Raw genomic sequence first — 22,900 nt, 5'->3', positions numbered from 1 at the left:
AGAACTCTGCACCTTTACCTCCCCTATATAAACATTTGCACTCCAGTCAAACAAAACTGGCTGTTATTTCCCCATTTACATACCATGTTTCATCATTTCTCTAACTTAGCAATGACTTTCTCTCTGTTAAGTGAATGTTCTCCATTTTTCTGCAATCTATTCATCCTTCAGAGTAATAAGAACAACAGACAAAAATCATTGAACGCTATGGTGTGATATATTCTGGTTATTCACATCATACAGATGATCTCACGCAATGAGGTCAAATCCCTTTAAGCTAAGTATAATTGTTCCTGTTACATCACTGAGAAATCTGAGGTTTAGAATGAATAAATAAATAACTTACTCTAGATGAATTAACGTTAGTGACTATTTCCCCAGAGTCATCTTTAGAAGGCAAGACTCTCAAAAAGAAAGAAAGCAAGAAAGAAAGAAAGAGGAAACTCCTTTTTTTTCATCAATGGGAAAATAATGATTTAATTAGTGTTTCCTATCAAACTGCCTCAAAAACCTAACAAAATACAGGACACCAACAGAAAATATTTATATGGAGAGTTAATGAATGAGCCATGATATCTACATGTATTCTAAACAATACTTAACTGTCCAGGTGTCAGAGGGAAGCAAAGACATATATATATTGATGCAATAGATAGATAGATGATAGATAGATAGATGGATAGATAGATAGATGATAGATAGATAGATAGATAGATAGATAGATAGATAGATAGATAGATAGATACATAGATACATAGATACATAGATAGATAGCAAGTGTCTACAGGTAGCTCTCATGGAGCATTCAAGTTCGTTCTTAGGAAAATTTGCTATTATCCAATAGTATACTTATGCTCAATAAATAAATATCAAAAACAAGAGACTCTTCTAAATGTTAAGTTAAAGGTAGTTCTAAAACAGACAAAACCCTTGTCCTTATGAAATTTTCATTCTTATCAAAAGATAAACAAATTCTTGTGAGAATGCCATTTTAGAGGAAGGAACATATGTAGAGGAGTTAAATAGTTTCCCAAAGTCATAATGTAAAGCAAAGAGAAGATGAACTCAAACCAAAAGCCTTTAGAATCCTTGCTCTTCCCTACTAGGACAAAATGTACTGCTTAGGTGATATTTTACTATGAACAAAAATCAAACAAGAAAGAATAATAACACTGCTAGTATTCTGTCAGAAAGTGCTAGACAATTTTGAAAAAAAAAGTGACATAATATGATTCATGTTTTAGTAGAAATGTGGAATTGTGGAAACTTCTAGAATGTATGTGCACTATCGGAAAATAGAACAATTTAATATTATCTTGATTATTATTTGGGTCCAAAGTACATACTAAAAAATCCCTACCTTGTTTCTCAATTATGTTTAACTTATTTTGTAGAAAAACTGATGGGACAGAAATACCACTTCATGGTCAAAACTATCAGAGAACTATTGGGTAGGGCTCAGGGGTAGTGTGTGCTGCATTTTTGTCAAAAATCTTTAAAAGTCAACTTTTGTTCAACTTAGAATTCACTTTATCGGTTTTTTGTTTCTGTTGGTTCAGAACTGAATTAAGAGTTATCTATTATCCTTTTATCCTCACAGAAACTTTTTCTTTAGGGAGCCATATATTAGAATTCACAGTAGGCAGTATTTGCTATTCTCAAGACACCAAATGAAGCTGCGTTTGAAAACAAAAGGATTGCACGGGTAATTAGTGTTTCCCTCGTTCTCCTTTCCATTGCCTACGGATGGAATTTATATGAATATCCTTTTTACTCTGACCATCCTACGGTTGGATTGCTAAATCGGAGACATTGAGAACTTCAAGAAAGCATTGAACAGAAAGTAAATATCATATGCTAGTTTCTACATACAAAAGCTATAGTCCAAAGGGAAACTAGAAAGAGTTATAAGAACCCACAGTCAGATGGAATCACTCCTGGAAATGAAAAAATAAAACTCAATTTAAAGAAAGAGAAAATAGAAAAGGATTTTAAAATTGGGTTTGGGGATAGGATTTATGATGAAAATCACTTCAATTTATAGCCTCCTCTAATCCGAACCTTTTTGGAGTTTCCTAGGCATGAATAGTGCCCAGGAGAGTAACAGTGCTCAGGATGTCTGAGGCAAAGCTAGCCGTGTAAGGCCCTAATATAGTTCAGGAAGTCAATGAAGTAAGCAAATGCTCATTTTAAAAAGCCCTTCATGTTTACCTGTCTAGCCAAAATAATCCACAGATGGAGTTTTATTCTAAAAAGGAGGAGAAGCACATGGGGGTTTGCACCTTAACACTAGAAAGAAGGTGGAGGCACATGATTTCAACTTCAAATACCAATGTAAAGGAGTGTGGCATTCAAAGTTTCAAAGTCCCAACAAGAATTATACCATTTTGATATAATGACCATTTAGCAGAATGATAGAATTGTATTCTCCCCTAAAGCCTATGACCTATCTAGACACAAGTTCTTGAACCTTTAACAGTACCAAGTATGGATTCCATTTCACAAGTTGGCCTTAGATTCAATTAAAAAGGTGGTTTGTTACTCGTATTACATTTGTGCCACTACTGAACCTGTAGATACACTGTCAGGCCATCATTTCTTTAGCACCTTCCAGAACTATTAAAGATAGCAAGTAAGAATGGAATTTCCATGTGAATATCAGCTTCCTTTATCCATGTTCTGTGGCTCAAGCATATGGTTTCTTCAGTAATAGAGTCTTACTGTCAAATTCTAAGAGCAGTCAAGAGTATGAGCAACAGCCTTTAATAACCCCATTGGACAACAGCCACAAAAGAGGTAATCTATTCCCAGTACTGGGATGTCTATTTGCTAATATTATATATCAGCTAATATTATATATATATATACATATAATAGAATCTTCCAACCCTTATCAAAGTAGCTTCTCCTTGAGTTAGATGGCAATTTACAGAAAGACACACAACTAGTAAACATACAAGGACAAGTGACTGCAGAGTACTTAAATTTAGGTGGGACATACATACTGCATCCATCCCCACTGGGCTCAGGGATCTTTGTAGAAGAAGGGATTGTAATACTACAAGAGGTGGAAGTACTCAAGTAGTCGATATAATCAAGGAGAGCAGATGTACATATACAATATACATTCACAGAGACTGTGACAGCATACACAAGACCTGCATAAGCTCCATCGTACAAAATCCCAGCCTAGGAGGAAGGAGGCGGACACAACATCCCACGGCTAGCCGAGGAGCATTTGAGAACAGCTGGGAGAGGGAGGGTCTGATTTCTCTAATGATGTGACCCATGGTAGGTAGACCACATGCCAGGGCAGGCTCCATTCCCAAGACTATTTGAACAATACAAACTTGAACCTGGTGGAGAAAATAAAGAAAACTCACAGTTAGGAAGAAAGGAATAGAAGAATGGAGAGAGTGGGTATGGAAAGATTGGAGGGAGGGGTGAATATGTTTAAAATGCATTATATGAAACTTTCAGGGCATTGCTATTGGGTTAGAGAGATGGCTCAGTGGGTAAAAGTATTGTTCTTCCAGGGGACATGGGTTCAATTCCCAACACCCCCATGGCAGCTCACAATCAGCCCAGTTGTAACATTGTAACTCCAGTCTCAAGGAATCCAACACCATCTTCTCACCTTTGTGGGCTCTGTATGTACATGCACACAGACATACTTGCCAGCAAAACTGCCATACAACAAAATAAAAATAAAATGAAAAAGCTTTAAAATTAAAATATGGAGCGCTAACTTTTCAGCACAATGCTTTCCATGGGTTTCTCCTTACCCTTTTCAATTCCATGCAATCTACCATCAGTCACTAAGATTTAATATGTATCATCAAGCACAGTTCTTGGCACAGAGATGTACATCTCGGCAGAATATCTCAACTGTCACAGAAATAATACTGCAGAATGTTTATGCAAGGAAATTGCTCCCACTGGAAAGAGAACAGGGATGTAATTGCCTTTGGAAAACTCAGAATTGAATAATTGTGTAGGTTTTGCTCCAAAGCATATTCAAGACACTAAGATAAGGATAATGATTCAAATTTGATGTTGAAGGGTTTTACATGCTGCTCTAGTACTTCTAGAATACACTATGGAGAAGCAACTCCTGCAAGTTGTCCTCTGACCTCTACATAAACTTATACATGTGCACAAATATATATATACATATATATATTAAACAAATAAATGAAATTATTACTCTGTGGTAGATACTAAGGTAGTCACTGAATATACAGCAGCGCCTTTTCTTGTAGGTACCTCTACCAAAAAGGGCAGAGACCTCCTTGGCATTTAAATAGTAATAATTTCTGAAAGCCAGATAATCTGAAACTTATATGTCTTTAAAATCTTTAATCCAATGCTAGTTAGTCCTGAAATTTCCATTCTTATGCTACTACATTTTTGTCTTTACATTGACAAAATATTTAAGATATTGACTTGAATTTACTAAGAAAATTCAGAATATTAAGTTAAATATTGAACCCATATAATAAAGTTTTACTATTTCCATGACTACACTTAAGTTTTGCTTCCTCTGGGAACTTAAGTTGTCATAGGTTAATTCCTTTGCATTTTTCCTGCATTACATAAGGTTGTTATGTGTTAATGGACATCTTAAGAAAAAATATTTTAATAAATCAATGTACTAGCCATCATATAACTTTTAGAAAGCAATTTTCAGTGTTTCCAAATTTTGTTTTGAGAAACTATTTAACAATCATATAAGAATGTCATTGTCATCACTTTAGATGATATAAGGCATTACTTCCTTTGCCACATTTAATTAATAACTGAGGCACATCAGTTTCTCTTGCAGTGGCCTATATATTATGGAATCCCTAATAAGAGAGAGGAAAGAAAGATGCCTATTTACTTAGATTATCATATTTAAAAATTTAGAATGTTGCAATGAATTATGTCTGGTACTGATCAGATGTGAAGTCATATGCATAAATGTAACATTAGAGAAATGCTTCAGCAGTTAAGAGTCTGAACTGCTCAAGGAGAAGACACAGGTCATCTCTCAGCATCCACGCCAGGCATTAAATTATATGGCTGCCAGATATTATTTCTACTTAAAAGCCAAGTGGGTGTATGCCCCTTCTTAGAAGCCCCACAAGAAATAGGCAATAAATCCCTATGGCCATATGGAAATCAGGAACTAGAAGACTCTTAGATTTCTTTCTTGTTTGATTTAATCAGTCTTCAATTTACTATGCACCAACTCCTCTTCCATGTTGCAAGTCATCAGGGCAAAGCACGCCTCAGGATTACTGTCCTCAAAGAATCTATATATCCCTTTTAGATGCTTTAAATAAGCTCAGCTTGTCCACGAAAGGGACAAAACAGAAGAGCTAAAAACTGTGCCAGCTGGTGCTGGAAAAATGGCTCAGCATCAAAAGTGCAAACTGCTCCTCTAGAGGACCCCAGTTCAGTTCCCAGTACCCTTGTCAGGCAGCTCACAACTATGTGTCACTCAAATTCCAGAAGATCCCAACCCAACCCTCTTCTGGAATCTGTGGCACCTACACACACACACACACACACACACACACACACACACACACACACGACCCATTAATAAAAAGAAAAGCATATATGGTACTGGAAACCTAATCAGCTACCCAGGAGTAGTGTAGGAGAACCTACAGCTGCCATATTACTAAACCAGCATAATACCATTCTAAATATTTATTCTTATACCCACAGATAAGGGTGGGTCTCACCCACCATCAAAGAAACTTCTCTTTGCAACAGATGGAAATCTTTACAGAAAACCACAACCAACTGAAATGCAGAAGACGAGAGACCATGGAGTACCCTGTGTCACAAATGGTATATCTACAATACAATGCCTGTACGTAAGTCTCAGGAATCATTGTGGAACAAGAGGTGGAAAATTGTAAGAGGTAGAGTAACAAGAAATGCCAAGAAAGCTACACCATGAAGTGTCATTAACATGGCTGCCTGAGCAGACCTAAACAACAAAACTACATGGACATGCTAACATGGAAGGGGAAATCTTCTGGAGCCACACACAACTCCAGACAAAGAATATGGGCAACTGAGGGATTCTGAGAATGAAAGAAATGGTCCTCCTGATAACCAAACAATCAGCCATGAAATCACATAAGTACAAGTAACATTATATAGACTGAGCAGGTTGCATTTATGTATTTATGAATATATGTGTGTATATATACATATATATATATATATTGAGAGCAAGATCAAAGGGCATATGGGGTAAAATCATGTAATTATAATTTCAAATTATAAAAAATATTATAGAAAAAATAAAAATACATAGCTGGTATACAAATCACCACAGGCTAATGGCTTCTTAGGTGTTCAGGAACACAAACCAGAGTTAAAAGAAATTCTAAAATTGTATTCTGAAAAAAAAGACCTGTTGGTAGTGTGTGCACGTGTGTATGCTAATTTTGACATTGAATAATAAATGAATGGAGTATTACATTGTGTAAATGTACCACATTCTCTTCATCCATTTTTCAGTTGAGAGGCATCTAAGTTGTTTCCAGTTTCTGGGTATTATAAATAAAGCTGCTATGAACATAGCTTAGCAGATGTCCTTGTTGAATGGTGAAACATCTTTTGGGTATGTGCCCAGGATTGGTATGGCTGGGTCTTGAGTTAGAACTATTCCTAATTTTCTGAGAAAGCACCAGATTTATTTCCAAAGTGATTGTACAAGTTTACACTCCCACTAGCAATGGAGGAGCGCTCCCCTTGCTCCACATCCTCACCAGTATGTGGTGTCACTTGAGTTTTTGATCAAAGCCATTCTGATGGGTGTATGATAGAATCTCAGAGTTGTTTTTGATTTGCATTTCCCTGGTAACTAAGGAAGTTGAACATTTCTTTTTTTCTTCCCTCACTAACTTTTTATTTAAGTTTATTTTTTAATTTATTTACTTTACATCCAGATTGCAGCCCCCTCCTATGTCTCCTCCCAGTCTCACCCCCCCTCAGCCTTCCCCCCCCCCATGTCCCTCCCCTAGTGCTCGGAGACAGGCTGGAAGTCCTTCTTCCCTACCAACTGACCCCAGCCTATCAAGTCACACCAGGACTGCCTACATCCTCCTCCTCTGTGGCATGGTAAGGCGCCCACCAGAAGGAAGTGACCAAAGAGTGGGCAACAGAGTCAATGGCAGAGACAGCCCCTTACTGGGGGACAGGAGTCGCCTCACTGCACTTATCACACGTGCATTTCAGATCATCAAGCTTGCAAGAAAAATGTTTGCTTGCCTGCCTGATTGCTTTTTAACACTTAATTCAATAAAGTTGAGAACTTACTACATGTATACAGTGAGATATTAACACACATCTTCTCATTTCCCCACTGCAACTACTCCTGAGTTGCTATGAGCACACTCCCTTCCCTTTTTATAACACACTAAGTACAGTTATGAGCAAGGGGTTTTGTTGTTTTTTTTTTTTTTTTTTTACATACTATACATCTCCCTGGATTACACTTAGTGTTTTAATGAATGTTTTTCCTAAGCAATACATTTGAAGAAAATATATTAATAAAATAAACCAAAGGTACTACATGCATATATAAATTCATGAGAAATCATTTTTCATAAGTCTGTTTACCAAAAAAATTACACAGACTGAATGGTTTAAATATACCAAATGGTCAAGGTAAATGACAAACATAAGAGTACAAGTAGAGAAATAAGTGAAGAATGTGAACAAGTTAGCAGATAGGCACCTTCACAGCCAACAACCCTATGAAACAATGATCCAGTTCACCAGGCATCTGCAATCTAAAAGGGAAGTAAAAGCTGGCTGTCATTATGACTATGAAACTGGCAAAAACAGAGGTGCTAGCACACTGTGAGGTAAGAGCCCTGTCTCCATGCATTGTAGTAGAAATGTGACAAGTTAAATCGTTCTGAAAAGCCTTATTCAAATTAAAATCATGCATATTTCAGAGCCAAGAATTCCACCCCTGAGAGTTTATCCTATAAAACAAAGGCATCAGTCAGCTCTGATGCACTTATAAGGATGATGGCAGCATTAGTCACACAGGAAGGACACTGAAAACAGAAAATCCACACTGCTAGGTATGGGTGAGCATGTTATTAAACACCTACACTATGAAATTATAAATTCATCAGAGGGACTGAAACTGTACCAGACAACTTGAGAAAAACTATGAATGTTTCAAAAAATAACCACTTCTCAAAATTTCTTCTGTGTATGTATATGTGTGCCTAGTGTGGATTAATATATAAAAATCCATATATATGTTTATAATTTGTATATGAATGCATATTGTATTAGTATAAACAAAAATACATTAAGTTATTAGCATGTGTTATATGTCAAAGCTCATGTAGTATAGGCAGAAAGAGAAGTAAAAATTTGAAAAATATCAAAGAATTAAATTTGAACAAACATGCACGAATTTACACAAAATAGCATATATATGTGACACTATGCATCTAGAAATTGAACAAAAATAAATTTTGAAAATATTAAAGGCAAAATGCCAAGTCAATAAAGAGTTGGTAAAGTATAAGAGACAATTTAACTAATTGGGAATAAACAGTGACAAAGCAAAAAGAAAAAAGAGAAAGAAAAAGAAAAATGCAGTAGGATGGTTATATACCAAAGTAAGCAGAGTGCTTGCCTAGCATGTCCCATCCTGGGATTGATCCAAGCACCTCATAAAGCACCTTAAGTCCTAGCTTCTGGAAATGGAGGGGGAGGGTCAGAAACTGATCACCTTCAATAACAAAGTATGATGCCAGCTTGGGCTACACAAGACCCTATCTTTAAAAAACATCAAAGCAATGGACTCTATCAGAAATATATATATATATATATATATATATATATATATATATATATATATATATATAAAACACAATATAAGCAAACTCTTAGTGAAAAAATAAAAAATGCAATAATTATGACAGGAAGGCTTGCTTCATTAAAATCACTGTTATAAAGTAATATGAATTCTAACATCAACTAACAATAAATAGTTTTACTGAATAACAAGAGAAAGAGAGAGTTAATAGTTGAGTCCCAATAGTGAACAAAAAAAATGCAGCATTGAACAAAAAAATGGCCACCTATGATTTTGAGTAACATACTCTTGCTAGTCTGAATATAGGCATATAAAAAAAGGAAGAAAAATAGGGAGGTTTCCTGGTAAAAAACCTACCTACAAACACTTTGCCAATCTGAGTTAAGATTCCAGAAGTATCAATATCCTTGGATTCAATAATATCTTTCATAAAAATCAACCTAATATGAGTTAGAAGTGTTTGTGTATACACATGAAGATCTCAACCACAACAGTACTCATAAAGGAAACTTCGAGATGACCTAAACACTGAGTCATGAATTGCTTTAGTTTTAAATGATCAAAATATAACACATAAGAATAGCCTACAAGCTATGGACCACAAATCTGTCTATTTAAACAAAGTGTATTTCCATGGTTCTCCCTCATACTCACCATCCCCAGCTTACCCTCCACTATCTTGCCCTCTTGTAAACTGCCACCAGACTCTTTTTCTCTTTTACGTCCCATGTGTCCTTTTGCCCAACACCCATCCTTACCTGTTTTGGTTTTCTTTCCATTTATCTGACACATTGAAATCTATTTTTAAAGAAAAACATAGAATAAAAGAAATATTACCTACTTCCCTAAATATTATATTGTGTTTGTATTTGTTATATAAATAAATGTACATATATAAATGTTACAAAATGAAATAAATATAGAAGTATAAGATTTAATTATGCTTTATATATAATTTCAATTAAACATATATTTATCTATAGAAGTAAATAATTATAGAAAAAAGGTACTTAAGGCAAAATAATTATTTCTAGCTGCCAAAATTAGAATGCAGTCTCCTTTGTGCTTCATATATTAGATGTCTACTGATTTAAAAATTACTGTCACTATTATCTTTTTCTTACAGTAACTAAGAAGATCATCAGGCTCCAGTCTACCCCATTTCCAAATCAATTCTAAGTAATACAGAAAGTATATAATTTAACAACAACGACAATAAAAATTCATTAACCAAGGCCCATGCCACTGATTAACAAAAGGATTCTTAGATCTTCTGAGACCTGGTATGAGCTATAAAGCACCAAACTTGAGAAGTAATATGTGTGTTTTTCATCCCTTATCCCTTCAAAGTAGTGTGTGTGTGTGTGTGTGTGTGTGTGTGTGTGTGTGTGTGTGTGATACAGTGTCCTTATTTTTTAAGACTTTTACAAATTATGTGATGTATTTTGATCATATGTACATCTCACTCTCCCATCACACTTGTCCTGGACCACCACCCACAACTGCCTAACTTCATGTTCTCCCATTTGTTTTGTTTAATAGACCACTAAGTCTACTGAGTGTGATACATATGTCCGTATGTATGAGGCTAGGCACTGGAGCATGAGCGACATACCAGGAGCCACACTGACGCAGAAAAACAGCTTTCCCTCTCCCAGTAGCCTACAAATGCTAGTAGCTCCTCAGATACACAAAAGCATCAGTCACCACTCTGTCTCTGACTCCAGAGATGTCTTCACATTGACCTTAAACTCCATGCATCAAACTGTTACTCACATAATCCTGACTTTTAAAATTGTTTGCGTATGTAACTTATATTTTAAATCCATATGCATTGTCACTACTGTATGCATATTAGGAATTAACTACATATAAGATATTTCAAAAAACTGCAGTAAACATCGAACCCCTACCCAGATCTAGCCAATGGACAGGACATTCTCCACCGTTGAGTGGAAAGCGAGGACTGACTTTCACACGAACTCGGGTGTCCTATATTTGACCATGTCACCTTGATGGGGGGGCCCGGTAACACTTACAGGAAGGATAGCAGGCTACCAAGAAGAGACTTGATACCCTATGATCATATAGAGGGGGAGGAGGTCCCCCTCAGTCACAGACATAGAGGAGGAAAATAGGGTGAAAGTGTGGGGGAGGGAGGAATGGGAGGATACAAGGGATGGGATAACAATTGGGGTGTAATATGAAAAAAATAAAAAATAAAATAAAATAAAATATGAATAAATAAATCAAAGACAAAAGTCAATGGAAATAATACTTCTATTATTTTGTTCCTACATACTAAAGATCCTGTCACCCACACTCTAGGATATGTGTCTTTGCTATGAAGCTCACAGACTTAGAGCAATCTTGATTTTCCCACTAGTCAGCTCCAATTCCCCATTACCTACACAACCCCATTTTGAAATTCAAGAGTGTCTCTGGAGGATGCATATTGTTCATATCAACTTTATTCATAATAGCCGGAAACTAGAAACAACCCAGATGTCCCTCAATCAAACAACGGATAAAGAAAATGTGGTACATTTACACAACGGAATACTGCTCAGCCATTAAAAACAATGCCATCGTGAAAACTGCAGGCAAATGGATGGACCTGGAAACTATCATCCCAAGTGAAGTAACCCAGACCTAGAAAGACAGGAATGGTAGGTACTCACTTGTAAGTGGATATTAGCCATAAAGTACAGGATAGCCATCCTACAACCCACAGACTCAAAGAAGCTAAGAAACAAAGAAGACCCAAGGGAGAATGTTTGAATATCCCTCAGAAGAGGAAATAAAATAAACATCTGAAATAGATGGAGGAAGAGAACTGGGTAGGAGAATGGGAGGAGGCATCTCTGGGACTGGGAAGGCTCCCTCAAATCTATGGTGGTGATCCTAGCTGAGACTCCTAGCAGCTGATGAAATGGAGCCTGAACTGGCCACCTCCTGTCGCCAGGTGGGACTTCCAGTAGGGGGTGGGAGACATCAGCCCACACCCAAAACCTTTAACCTAGTCAACCAATGACTGGCCCAACTTGAGTCACCTGCCATAAGAGAGAGCCTACCCTGACACGATTAATAATAAAATGCTATCCTTGCAGACAGAAGGCTAGCATAACAATCATCTGCGTGGATTCACACAGCAGCTGATGAAAACAGATGCCGAGTCCTACAGCTAACCATTCAGTGGAGCTTGGGGAATTTTTATGAAACAGGAATAGGAAGGATTAAAAGAATCAGTCAAGGATACCACAAGAAAACCTACAAAATTAACTAACCTGGACCCATAGGGGCTCACAGAGACCGAACAATCAACCAGAGAGCATCTATGGAACAGATCTAGGCCCCTCCAAACACATGTGTAACAGATGTGCAGCTTGGTCCTCATGCGGGACTTCTAACAGCAGGAGCAGGGGCTGTCTATGACTCTGTTGCCTGCCGTTGGAGTCCTTTAACCTAACTGGACAGCTTTGTCTAGCCTCAACAGATGTGCTCAGTCCTACTTGATGTGCCAAGGCAGGTTGATTATCCATGCCAGGCCTCCCCTTCTGTGAGAAGAAAGGGAGAGGGTATAAGGGAAGGTGAGGGGGGAGGACTAGAAGGAAAGGAGGGCCATAAATGAAATTAATTAATTAAAAAAGAAGACTATACACATGTAAAAATGTTTGACTATTTAAAGTATATTTTAAATGTATATGCATTGCCATTAATATATGTATATTAGGAATTACCTATATAAAATATTTTGAAGAACTCAAATAATTCAAGGACAGAAATCAATTATAATAGTACTTCTATTTCTATTCAGGAGTATCTCTGGAGGAGGCATATTGTCGTGTGAATATTCAAACTGGAGTCACCTCAAATTAAGACAATAGTCCTGACAAACTTCACTTGTTCAATTGAAAAAGCATATCCTTAAATATGAAAAGCATGACCTCCGGTGGTCTAAATTGTCTCTTAGAAAAAAATCCAGATTTCCTGGGATTACGACTGCAAGAGTATTAGCATATTGAACATTTGACAGGAACATTTGACAGGAACTACACTGCGACAATGATGGCCCCACTCCTTTGCAAACACGAATCTCCTCCTCTCCAACTCTCTGAGGAGTGTCCACAGCATACCTCTGAGGACTTCTGAAGACCATCACGGCATGGTTCAAGAATGAGCGTCTTCTCCCACTTTTGTGCAACCTGATTTGCCTCTTCTATCTTCTGCTCACAACTTTTTTGAGAGTTTAATAACGTCACCTCATAAAATTCTTGAATATCTGTAAAGAAAATGTCAGGAAAGAATGAGAACTGACTTTTTTTTTTAACCAGTGTCAGAATAACACAGCGACTCCATTCAATTAAGGTGTTGTTCAACAGTTGAACAGCAAAACAGCAATAAGTCTATAAATCCAGATATCATTGGGACATAAGAGATAATAGGCTATCGAACTATCTGAAAACACAAATCAATTTCAAAAGAACATAGTGGTAAATGATTTACCCCAGTGTAAAAGGGATACATATTGCATGGTTTTTTGTTTGGTTTGGTTTGAGTTTTTTTGTGTTTTGTTTTGTTTTTGTTTTTGTTTTTTCATCTCACATCTGGGGAGGGAGGGGAAAAGCAAAACTAAAGAAGTGTAAGAAAACAAATTTGGAAGGACTAAATATGTAAACAACAAATAATGACATTAATTTTGTTTGGAGTGATCCATAATGGGAAAGATAAAAACTTAACACATGTGTCAAAGGCTTTGAGAAACTGTCATGGCCTAAAAAAAGAGCAAGGAAACAGAAGACTGACAGAGAGTTACAATGTGCTAACCCAGTGGGCTCCTGTAACACAGAGAGACTGAGCTAACACTTAAGGAAATGTGATCCAGATATGACCACTAGCTCATGAGCACCTGATGATATGTTACTATTAGCTACGACACTGGTGGAAGGTGTTGACGGTAGGGGAAACACAATGGAGGTCTATAGAAAATCCTTATAACGGCTTTGTAACTTTTCTCTAAAGTATAAAACTGCTCCAAAGAAAACATGTTACCAATTAAACTGGCTTTTCTAAGGGCATTTTACAATCACAGTTAGGTTCCCCCAAATGACCCTAAAAATGTTTTCTGTAAACCTATTTTCATATTTAGGACAAATAAGAGTACAGTTACTACTCCCATCAGGCTACATTATGTAACTTTTAATGAAAAGGTGATTTTTGAAGACAACTGCTTGACACTGAAAAAGACTGAGTGACCTTCGAATCAGTTACGCGCTGACTAGGACATGTGCTTTAAAAAGTATTGCTGGAATTGAAGCCTACAAGGGAGACATCTAAGCATCATCATCCACACACACAGCCATGGCAAACCAGGATGCTACGACAAGTGAGATCCGAGAGATAAAACAATGACTAGAACAGCAGGCTTAAAAGTGCGGAGTTTATTGCTCCCTCAGTTCTCTGATACAGAATGCAGAATGTCTGTGTGTGAGACTTTTAATTACATAATTATTAAAGTACAATAATGAGAAAATAATAATGGTTGAATAAGAATGAACTAGCAGAATGGGTAGAACCAACATAACTTCCAGTAATTAAAAAATGTAATTATTTTAAGATGCACTAATGATGTCATGATTGGACAAAGCATACAGGTATTCATTTTAATTATTTTCTTTTGTTTTTCCAGACAAGGTTTCTCTGCATAGCCCTGTATATCCGTAGCTGTCCTGGATCTCACTCGGTAGACCAGACTGGCCTCGAATTCACAGTGATGAGCATGCCTCTACTTTATTAGTGCCAGGATTAAAGGCATGTGCCATCACTATCTGGTTCTTATAACAAGAATATGCTAATATTTTAGTAATAAAGATGGAAGAAATGTTATGGTTAGTACGAAATATATCAAAATGGAATTCCATGGCACCAAGACAGAGAAAAATCTTAAAATAACCAAAGAAAGAAAGAAGTCAACTTTCAAAAAAACAATAAACTAAAAACTTCAAACTCTTGAGATAGAATAAGCATCATCATAGAATTGTTTCACTTTGCTTAAAATAGTTACACTAGAATATAAAAAGAACTTGTAGGTTTCTAGGACCCTCTGGATCCTTCTACTTTGCTATTCTCCCATGCTTCTCTCATCTAGAGTCCCAATAGGATGTCCTCCCCTCTGTCCCAGTTTCCTGGTAAGTGAAGGCTTTCATGGGACATGCCTCTTGGGCTAATATGCAGATATAAGTAGAACATTATAATAGGCAGATTTGGGCCCAGGGGTCCTGCTCAAACTAAGGCACCAGCCAAGGACAATACAGGCGGTAAACCTTAAACCCCTACCCAGATCTAGCCAATGGTCAGAACATTTTCCACAGTTGAGTGGAGAGTGGGATATGACTTTCTCATATACTCTGGTGCCTCACCTTTGACCATGTCCCCTGGAGGGGGAGACCTGGTGGCACTCAGAGGAAGGACAGCAGGTTACCAAGAAGAGACTTGATACCCTATGAGCATATACAGGGGGAGGAAGTCCCCCTCAGGAACAGTCATAGGAAAGGGGAATAAGGGGAAAATGGGAGGGAGGGAAGAATGGGAGGATACAAGGGATGGGATAACCATTGAGATGTAACAAGAATAAATTAATTTAAAAAAGAATATAAAAAGAACACTCAAACTATAAGAAATCTAATACAAAACTGGTAAAAGATAAGAACATACATTTCACCAAAATAAAATGCTCAACATCATTGGAAGAATAAAAATTAAAACCACAATGAGATAATACCACACATTCATTAGAATGATTACAGTCAGATCTGATTATCTGGAACACTGACAGGAAAGAGAGGGAATTGGAACTCCTGTATACAAACAAATTATAAAACTCTGAAAAAGAGTTTGGAAGTTTTTTCAAGAGATACACATGCTAGTATTAATTCATCTAGCCATTCATTCTGTTGTTGTTTATCTAAAATAAAAGTAAATATATATACATATATATCCATGCCTACTTCAAAAGTGGTACATGGGAATAAACCAAATGTATTTGAATAGATGATCAAATAAACAAAGTCTAGTCAACCACACAATAGAATATCACTCAGCTATAGAAAGGGGAAAATCTTATATTTTGAATGGATAATCTTTCTATCATGGCTATGTTAATAATGTACACAAAGAGCCAGATATTAACTTGTGTACATCACACATGTGGCACTTATTACACTTTCAAGTACACCTCAAAAAACAAGACAATATTACAAAGTACAAACTGAGAGAAGGTAATTTGACAACATTTAGACAAATAAACAATACCCAGGGAAGAGCTCAACAATTGAAACAACTACATATAAATACCGAAGAAAATAACAGCAAAATTCTGAACAAGCATTTAATAATTAAAAAGTACATATAACTTATAATACTGGGGGAAGATTCCCAACCTGTAATGGGAGAAATGCCAAGTAACATAGTAATATAATACCACTTATAACTGAAATAATAAAGCCTGACAATACAACGAGAAAGAAAATGATACACATAAGTGCTAAATGTTGTAAGTACTTCAGAACACAATGTTTACTCCCAGAAAATTGGTCGAGTATTTTTGCTACAAGCAGCTATTTCTGCTCTTCAGTATGCATTCTAGTTAAACCCTTGCACTTAATGCATTCAACAATATTCATAACCACATATGTAATTATAGCAATGTGTTAGGTACAACCCAATGCTTACCAAAAAGAAAGTAGATTGATTGTGGCGTGTTCTCAAAAGGAAATTTATAAAGAAGTAGAATAAAATATATGATGAAATCACGTAGATAAATCTTACAAACATAATACTGAATAACAAAATCAATTCTCAAAATGAAGAGTTTATTTTTTTATTTTTTTAATTGAAAAGTGTATAAAAGTAAACTATACATTTAGGAATCCATACGTACATGTGTGACAAAACATTTAAACCAAAGCAAGGGAACATATGCAAATAAGATAGAGTTTTCCTGGACTTCAAATGTGCACAATGTTAAGTTGAAAATACTGTAAGTCAAAATGTTGTGTGCAATGTACAATACACCCAACCCAGAAAACAGCACAGCTTACCAGCACAGAGCACTGAGATTAACAGTTGCTTACCACTGTCAGCAGCCTGAGCTCACTGCTGTGGCCCAGTACTGCAAAGGTAGATGCTAGATGAGGAAGAATAAAAATGCATGGTACAGTTTCCACTAAATGTGTACCGCCTTCACATTACTGCAAAGCCAAAAATTAGCAGTTGTGTCATCATCACGTTGGAGACCACCTATAGTCACTGCAGTACACAGGCTGGGCAGGTTAGATAAAGAAATAAGACAGGGAAAGAACAAGAAGGTGGACAAGAATTGACAGGCAGGATCTAGCACTGGCACTGGATTTGAAGATGCTTATGTTTGCGTGATTATAGATAGGTAGATAGATAGATAGATAGATAGATAGATAGATAGATAGATAGATAGATTTTTTTAATTAAAGTATGGAATTTTTATGACTATAAGAATTTCAGGCTGAGTATACTTTGTTTCTTTGTTGGACAAACTAATAGGGTACATAAATGTAGGCTTAATGAAGTCAATACAGAATATACAAATAAGGTGTGGTGGTGCACGCTTGTAATGCCACCACTCCAGAGGCAGAGGCAGGTGAATCTCTGTGATTTTCAAGCCAGCCTGATTTACATCGCAAATTCCACACCAGCAGCCTGTTCTACAAAGCAAGTCCAGGACAGCCAAGGCTACACAGAGAAACCCTGTCTTGAAAAAAAAGAAAATTTCAAGTTTAAAAATCTTTTAACTTTACATGTGGCTACAACTTTATTCTGTCTCTCTTCATAAAGTACCTCTGAAGTAGGCTTGAAGTGCCTGAGGACAAAAGGCAAAATCTGCAAAGACAACAGCCCTCAGAATTGTTAGTTCTCAAGGGTACTGAGTTTGCAAAGATCAAAGAGATAAGAGGGGGGAAACTCTAGAAAGGAAGACATGTTTATGTCATCAGGTCTTGAGTATTTGTTAAAAAGGGAAAAAAATCTACAAAGATCTATAGCTATATTCTTTTTAAAGAATAATTATGTACAAATAAAACACTTTTATAGATAAAATTTCCCTTTTTCCCTCTACATCATTTTAAGGGTGCAAACACTGTTTTGTACACAGCATTTCCAAAGTTGCAAATTTTGAAATATTAGAGATATATGTTATCCGAGCTATAGTTACAGTTACAGCTATAGTTAACAAGTTTCACTTTGAAATAAAATATAGAACACTGGTGTGGCAACCTTTAGATATTTATAAAGACATTAACTTTATGCTGAATGTGTAACTTATTTTAATTTGTATTTTCTGAAGTGACAGAATGCTCACAGTATCCCTTGCTCCTTTGTGTCCTTAGTAAACTACTAGGGAAGACGATGCAAGCTCAGTTAAGTGAATGACTACTTACACTTGAAAGCAACTGGCCTATCAATGTCAAATTTCACTTGCAGTTAGCAAGCGTTCTTTTTAATGCTGACATAAGCCCATTTGTTTTCTTTTATGCTTCCCTCTTCAGCACCCTTCCATATTACTACTCCTCTCTGCCACTTTCCACAACTCCTACCACCGGAGCTCAGGCCCAAGCTATGGTGTTTTTGCAGTCCTCATCTAGACTCAACGTCTTTCCCCAACAAAGAAAGACTCCTGCCCCTTAACGTGTGAAATGGCATCAGCATGGAAATCGCTCTTACCAAAGCTCAGTTCAACTGAAGGGGAAGTAGTAACACCAAGGCAGCCATGGTGAAGAGAAACGTGTTGCTGTGGGGAGCCCTGGATGAGGCAGGAAAAGAATCCTGCTGCTTTGCTCTCCTTCTAACAGCAAGTTGCTTCAGTGCATTTAATATTTCCTTTAAAATTCTCAGTCACATTAGAAGTAGTCATTTACTCACATGTCTACATTTCAATTAAATATATCATTTCCACATAAAAAGCAACCCCCCCTTGAAAACAAAGACATAATCCTATAGATCCATTTATTCTCTGATATCAAACATCATCATACTTGCAGTTAGCAAGACAAACTGAGTGTTTGCTGATCTTGGTTTATTTGCATTTCCTCTCTGAGATGAAACAACAACAACAAAAATAAAATAAAACAAACCATTGAACAAAGTCAAATCCCTCTCACTCAGGACATTAGGAAACTCGCATAGTATTTAAATGACACTTGTATGACCAGACTTTTGGATCTGATTAGCTCAGACATCTTATTTTTATTTTACACATTCTGTTTCGGGCCAAAAATGAAAAGGGGGCTTGCAATCTCTAAGGACATTAAAAGTAAATTCCTCAAAGAAGTAAGACCTATCCATTTTAAGCTCACAATATTTTTAAAAGCGAGTCTATAAATTATTGCCAAATTAGCATGTGAATCTTTTTCAAACTAGCATTCCACATGAGTCACCTGGGGTTATTTGAGTCTGAATCTGTATTTTTAACAAGCCCCTGGAAACACTCACTCTTCCTGATATACTGGCAACACTAGACCTTAGAAATAGCAGCTGGGGTCAAACTCTAACACCCGTACTCTCCTTTCACACAGCTCTTGCTCAATTATTGCATCTTCTGAGTGAAGATATAGGTAAAGAGAAGTCTGGGTAGGAAAAGCAAACCCATCAAGTGACTGAAAAATAATAATCATAACTTCTTAGGGGGTAGTGCTGACTCAATCAGTTTACATTATGTTAGACTCTCAACTGAAAGGAACCACATTCATTTCTCTGCCATCAAATAACTGAAACAGCCACAAACAAACAAACAAACAAAAAATCCACTGACGCTTGATGTCTGAAACAGTCCCAGAGCAATCTCTTATATGTTTTAACCCAAATCCCTTACAAACAAGATCTGGCCTCGACAGTGATGATTTTGAGATAGTTAGGTCTTTAACTGTCAAATAAACTGTTCAAGAGAATCTATAAGAAATGGGACAATCTTAAGCATCCTTAATAACTAATGAACTATAATAATTTCATCTACTCCCAATTAGACACAGTATGACTCAACATTTCTACAAACTCACCCCAGAGCTCCCATTTAAGACACATTTAAGCAGATCCTCTGAAGTGATCATGTTCTACATTTACAATGAGACTTGATATTGTTTACATAAGCAAATGCATCAGACAAACTGAATATATGTGGTTTAAACGGGAGGTGGATTCATTTGACTTGAATCAGAAAGAAAGTATGACTTCAAATTATGAATCCTCTCTTATATGGGTCATTAATTGTTCCATAATTATTATTTAATCATAGTAAACCAAAAAAATGGTGTATAAAATAAAATACTTTTTAATTTGTCCTTAAAGACAGGGATAAAAATGATACAGTAAGAATAATATTACAGGAATAATTGCAGTTACCTGTCTTTACCAGAAGAAACCTATGCAGAGGGTGATACCATGGTTTATTTGGCATGATCACATTTAGCTATCAGTCACCATAGCTGTCTACTGCCAAAAAATTCATTGAAATGAGCTGAGGATTTTCTCCTTGCAAACTAGGAATGATAATCTTGTAAGATATGCTCACTTTTGAAACAAATGCCTTATTCTTTGTCCCCCATACTGTGTTGTCTATGGAGTTTTTAGTACCACGCACCTGATTAAGAGTTCAGCCAAACAATGCAACACCATTGCTTTTTACTGTATCTAATGATGTTACAAACTGCAAACTTAAGGTTCTATTCCCCAGAGAAATCCTCATATTCAATTTCCTTATGCTACATACACATCTCTTACTTTCTTTCCTGCAAAATAAAATGCCATCGCTGCATTGATCCATTTTCTATGGAGTCCCAGACTACCATACACAGATGCACTGATGTGGCGCTCCATAAAAGTTTTAACAGTATAATAAGTGACAACTTTATGCTTCAGAACCAGACAATTTTCTCAAAAGGAATTGCCTGAGACTAGAGAAATGGAGTTGAATACGAAGTAGTCTAGTGTCCTTTCTGTTGCTGGGTAAAAACTATGAAAAAAAGAAAGTTAGGGGAGGGGAGCAGAGGATGGGGTATATTTGATTTACATTTCTAGGTCACAGCCCATCACTAAGCCAAGTAAAGACAGACACTCAGGGCAGAAACCACAGAGGCATACAGCTTGATGGCTGGCTTGTTCATAGGTCCATGCTTAGCTAACATTCTTATATGGCCCAGAACCACCTGCCGAGAGATGACTCCACCTATCATGAGTTGGGCCTTCCTGTACTGATTAAAAAATCAAGACAATTCCATGCAAGCATGCCTGTAGGTCAAACTTATCTGGACAATTCCAGAACTGTAACTTTACTCTCAGAAGATGACAATTAAAGGTAAGGACACGAAGAATAAATTAAAGGTGAATGTGAATGAGAATAAAATACAAGTTGAATTTCACCATCAAGAATAGAGTGAAAGGAAGGTTGCTGGTTGGTATAAATTGGGTGTCCTATAGACAAATACAAGAAGCAAAGCATGGGTGAGTGCAAAGGACTCAGGCAAGAGGTAACCCAGTTGATATTTTAATGTAGGACCAAAACACAACACACAAAAATTTAAATACAAAAAATTTTCTAGTTTTCTGATATCGCCGGGTGTTCTTTGTTCCCAGACAAAGCTCAAGTAGGGAGGAATAAAAGGAGTATGGGGAAGATTTAAGATGGTGGAGCCAGGCGCACTAGGTGTCTGAGTAGCAGGACCTCAGTGACTGCAGAGTGAGCAAGAGGCTGTGCTGTGGACTCCAAAGCACCAGCGTCTGTGTTCCCCAGATGAGAAGAGAGCCCATAGGTGCCAGGAACAAGCTCTTCCAGCCTATGGCCACCCTGCTAATCCTGAGGAAAGCACCCGGTTCCAAAGGCACACACTTCCAGCCTATGGCCATCCAGCTCCTGCGATACTGGAAAATAATCCCAGCCTCCGCTAAAGGGCTCTACTTGAGGAGACCACCCAGACCTCAGAAGCATACAAGATCTCTCTCCAAGATGCTGGTGCCCAGCACACATGGTATCTGGGCAACTTGAGCTCAGAGACAATCTCAGAGCAAGTATCCAACTGCGGACTCCAGGAGTTCCCCCCCAGTCAGAGGAGGATTCCTGGGTTCCTGAGGAGACCAGATGATCCTCAGGATCATACAGGCTAGACACCCGCATGCCATTCACCTGCCTGTGCATCTAAATAGGAAACAGCCACCTGCAAAAAAAAGGCAGGCTATTCCCTAAGATGCAGCAGCCAGTCTACAACCATACCCACCATCCTGAGGATGGCTGCTCCAGGAACATCTAGCCTCCTGCCCACGGCTCTTTATGCACACTTGAGAAATCCAGCAGGCACCAGGAACAGCCAGCCACCACCAGAGGCAATCAGATGATTAAAGGCCAGTGTAAGAACACAATCACCAAAAGCCATGGCAATATGGCACTTCCAGAAACCAGTTATCCCACTGCAAGCAGCCCTGCATAGCCTAACGCAACTAAAACACAAGAAAATGACCTTAAATCTATGCTTCTGAAGATGATAGAGGCCTTTAAAGAGGAAACAAATAAATCACTTAAAGAAATATAGGAAAGTACAATCACACAGATAGAGGCACTTAAAGAGGAAATAAATAAACCACTTAAAGAAATACAGGAAAAATATAAACAAATTGGTGATGCAAGTGAATAAAATGCTTCAAGACCTGAAAATGGAAATAGAAACATTGAAGACAACACAAACTAAGGAAATCCTGGAGAGGGAAATCTTAGGGAAGAACAGAAACTACAGAGTATGCATCATCAAAAGAATACAAGAGATGGTAGAAAGAATCTCAGGTGTAGAGGATACAATTGAAGAAATAGATACATCTGTCAAAAATGTTAAATCTAAAAAATTCCTGACATAAACCATCCAAGAAATCAAAGAAAAAACCTATGAAACCTAAGAATAATAGGAATAGATGAGATAGATTCCCAGCTCCAAGGCCCAGAAAATATTTTCAACAAAATCAGAAGAAAACTCTCCA

At 37.1% G+C, this 22,900-nt stretch overlaps 1 protein-coding gene across 8 annotated transcripts in view; it reads right to left on the bottom strand.

The window, feature by feature from the left end:
* DLG2 (discs large MAGUK scaffold protein 2) overlaps positions 1-22,900 on the bottom strand; it is a gene marked incomplete at its 3' end in the record, with an annotated part of 1,901,401 nt that overhangs the window by 1,650,559 nt on the left and 227,942 nt on the right. For all 8 annotated transcript variants that reach the window (XM_084767719.1, XM_084767691.1, XM_084767717.1 and 5 more), the window contains exon 3: positions 12,991-13,136. In XM_084767719.1, the coding sequence (XP_084623845.1) occupies positions 12,991-13,136 (146 nt within the window). The remainder of the gene's footprint in view (positions 1-12,990; positions 13,137-22,900) is intronic.

This window comes from Acomys minous, assembly GCF_964271855.1.
Source record: "Acomys minous genome assembly, chromosome: 2".
Lineage (NCBI taxonomy): Eukaryota > Metazoa > Chordata > Mammalia > Rodentia > Muridae > Acomys > Acomys minous.
This window is presented reverse-complemented; position numbering and strand designations above follow the sequence as displayed.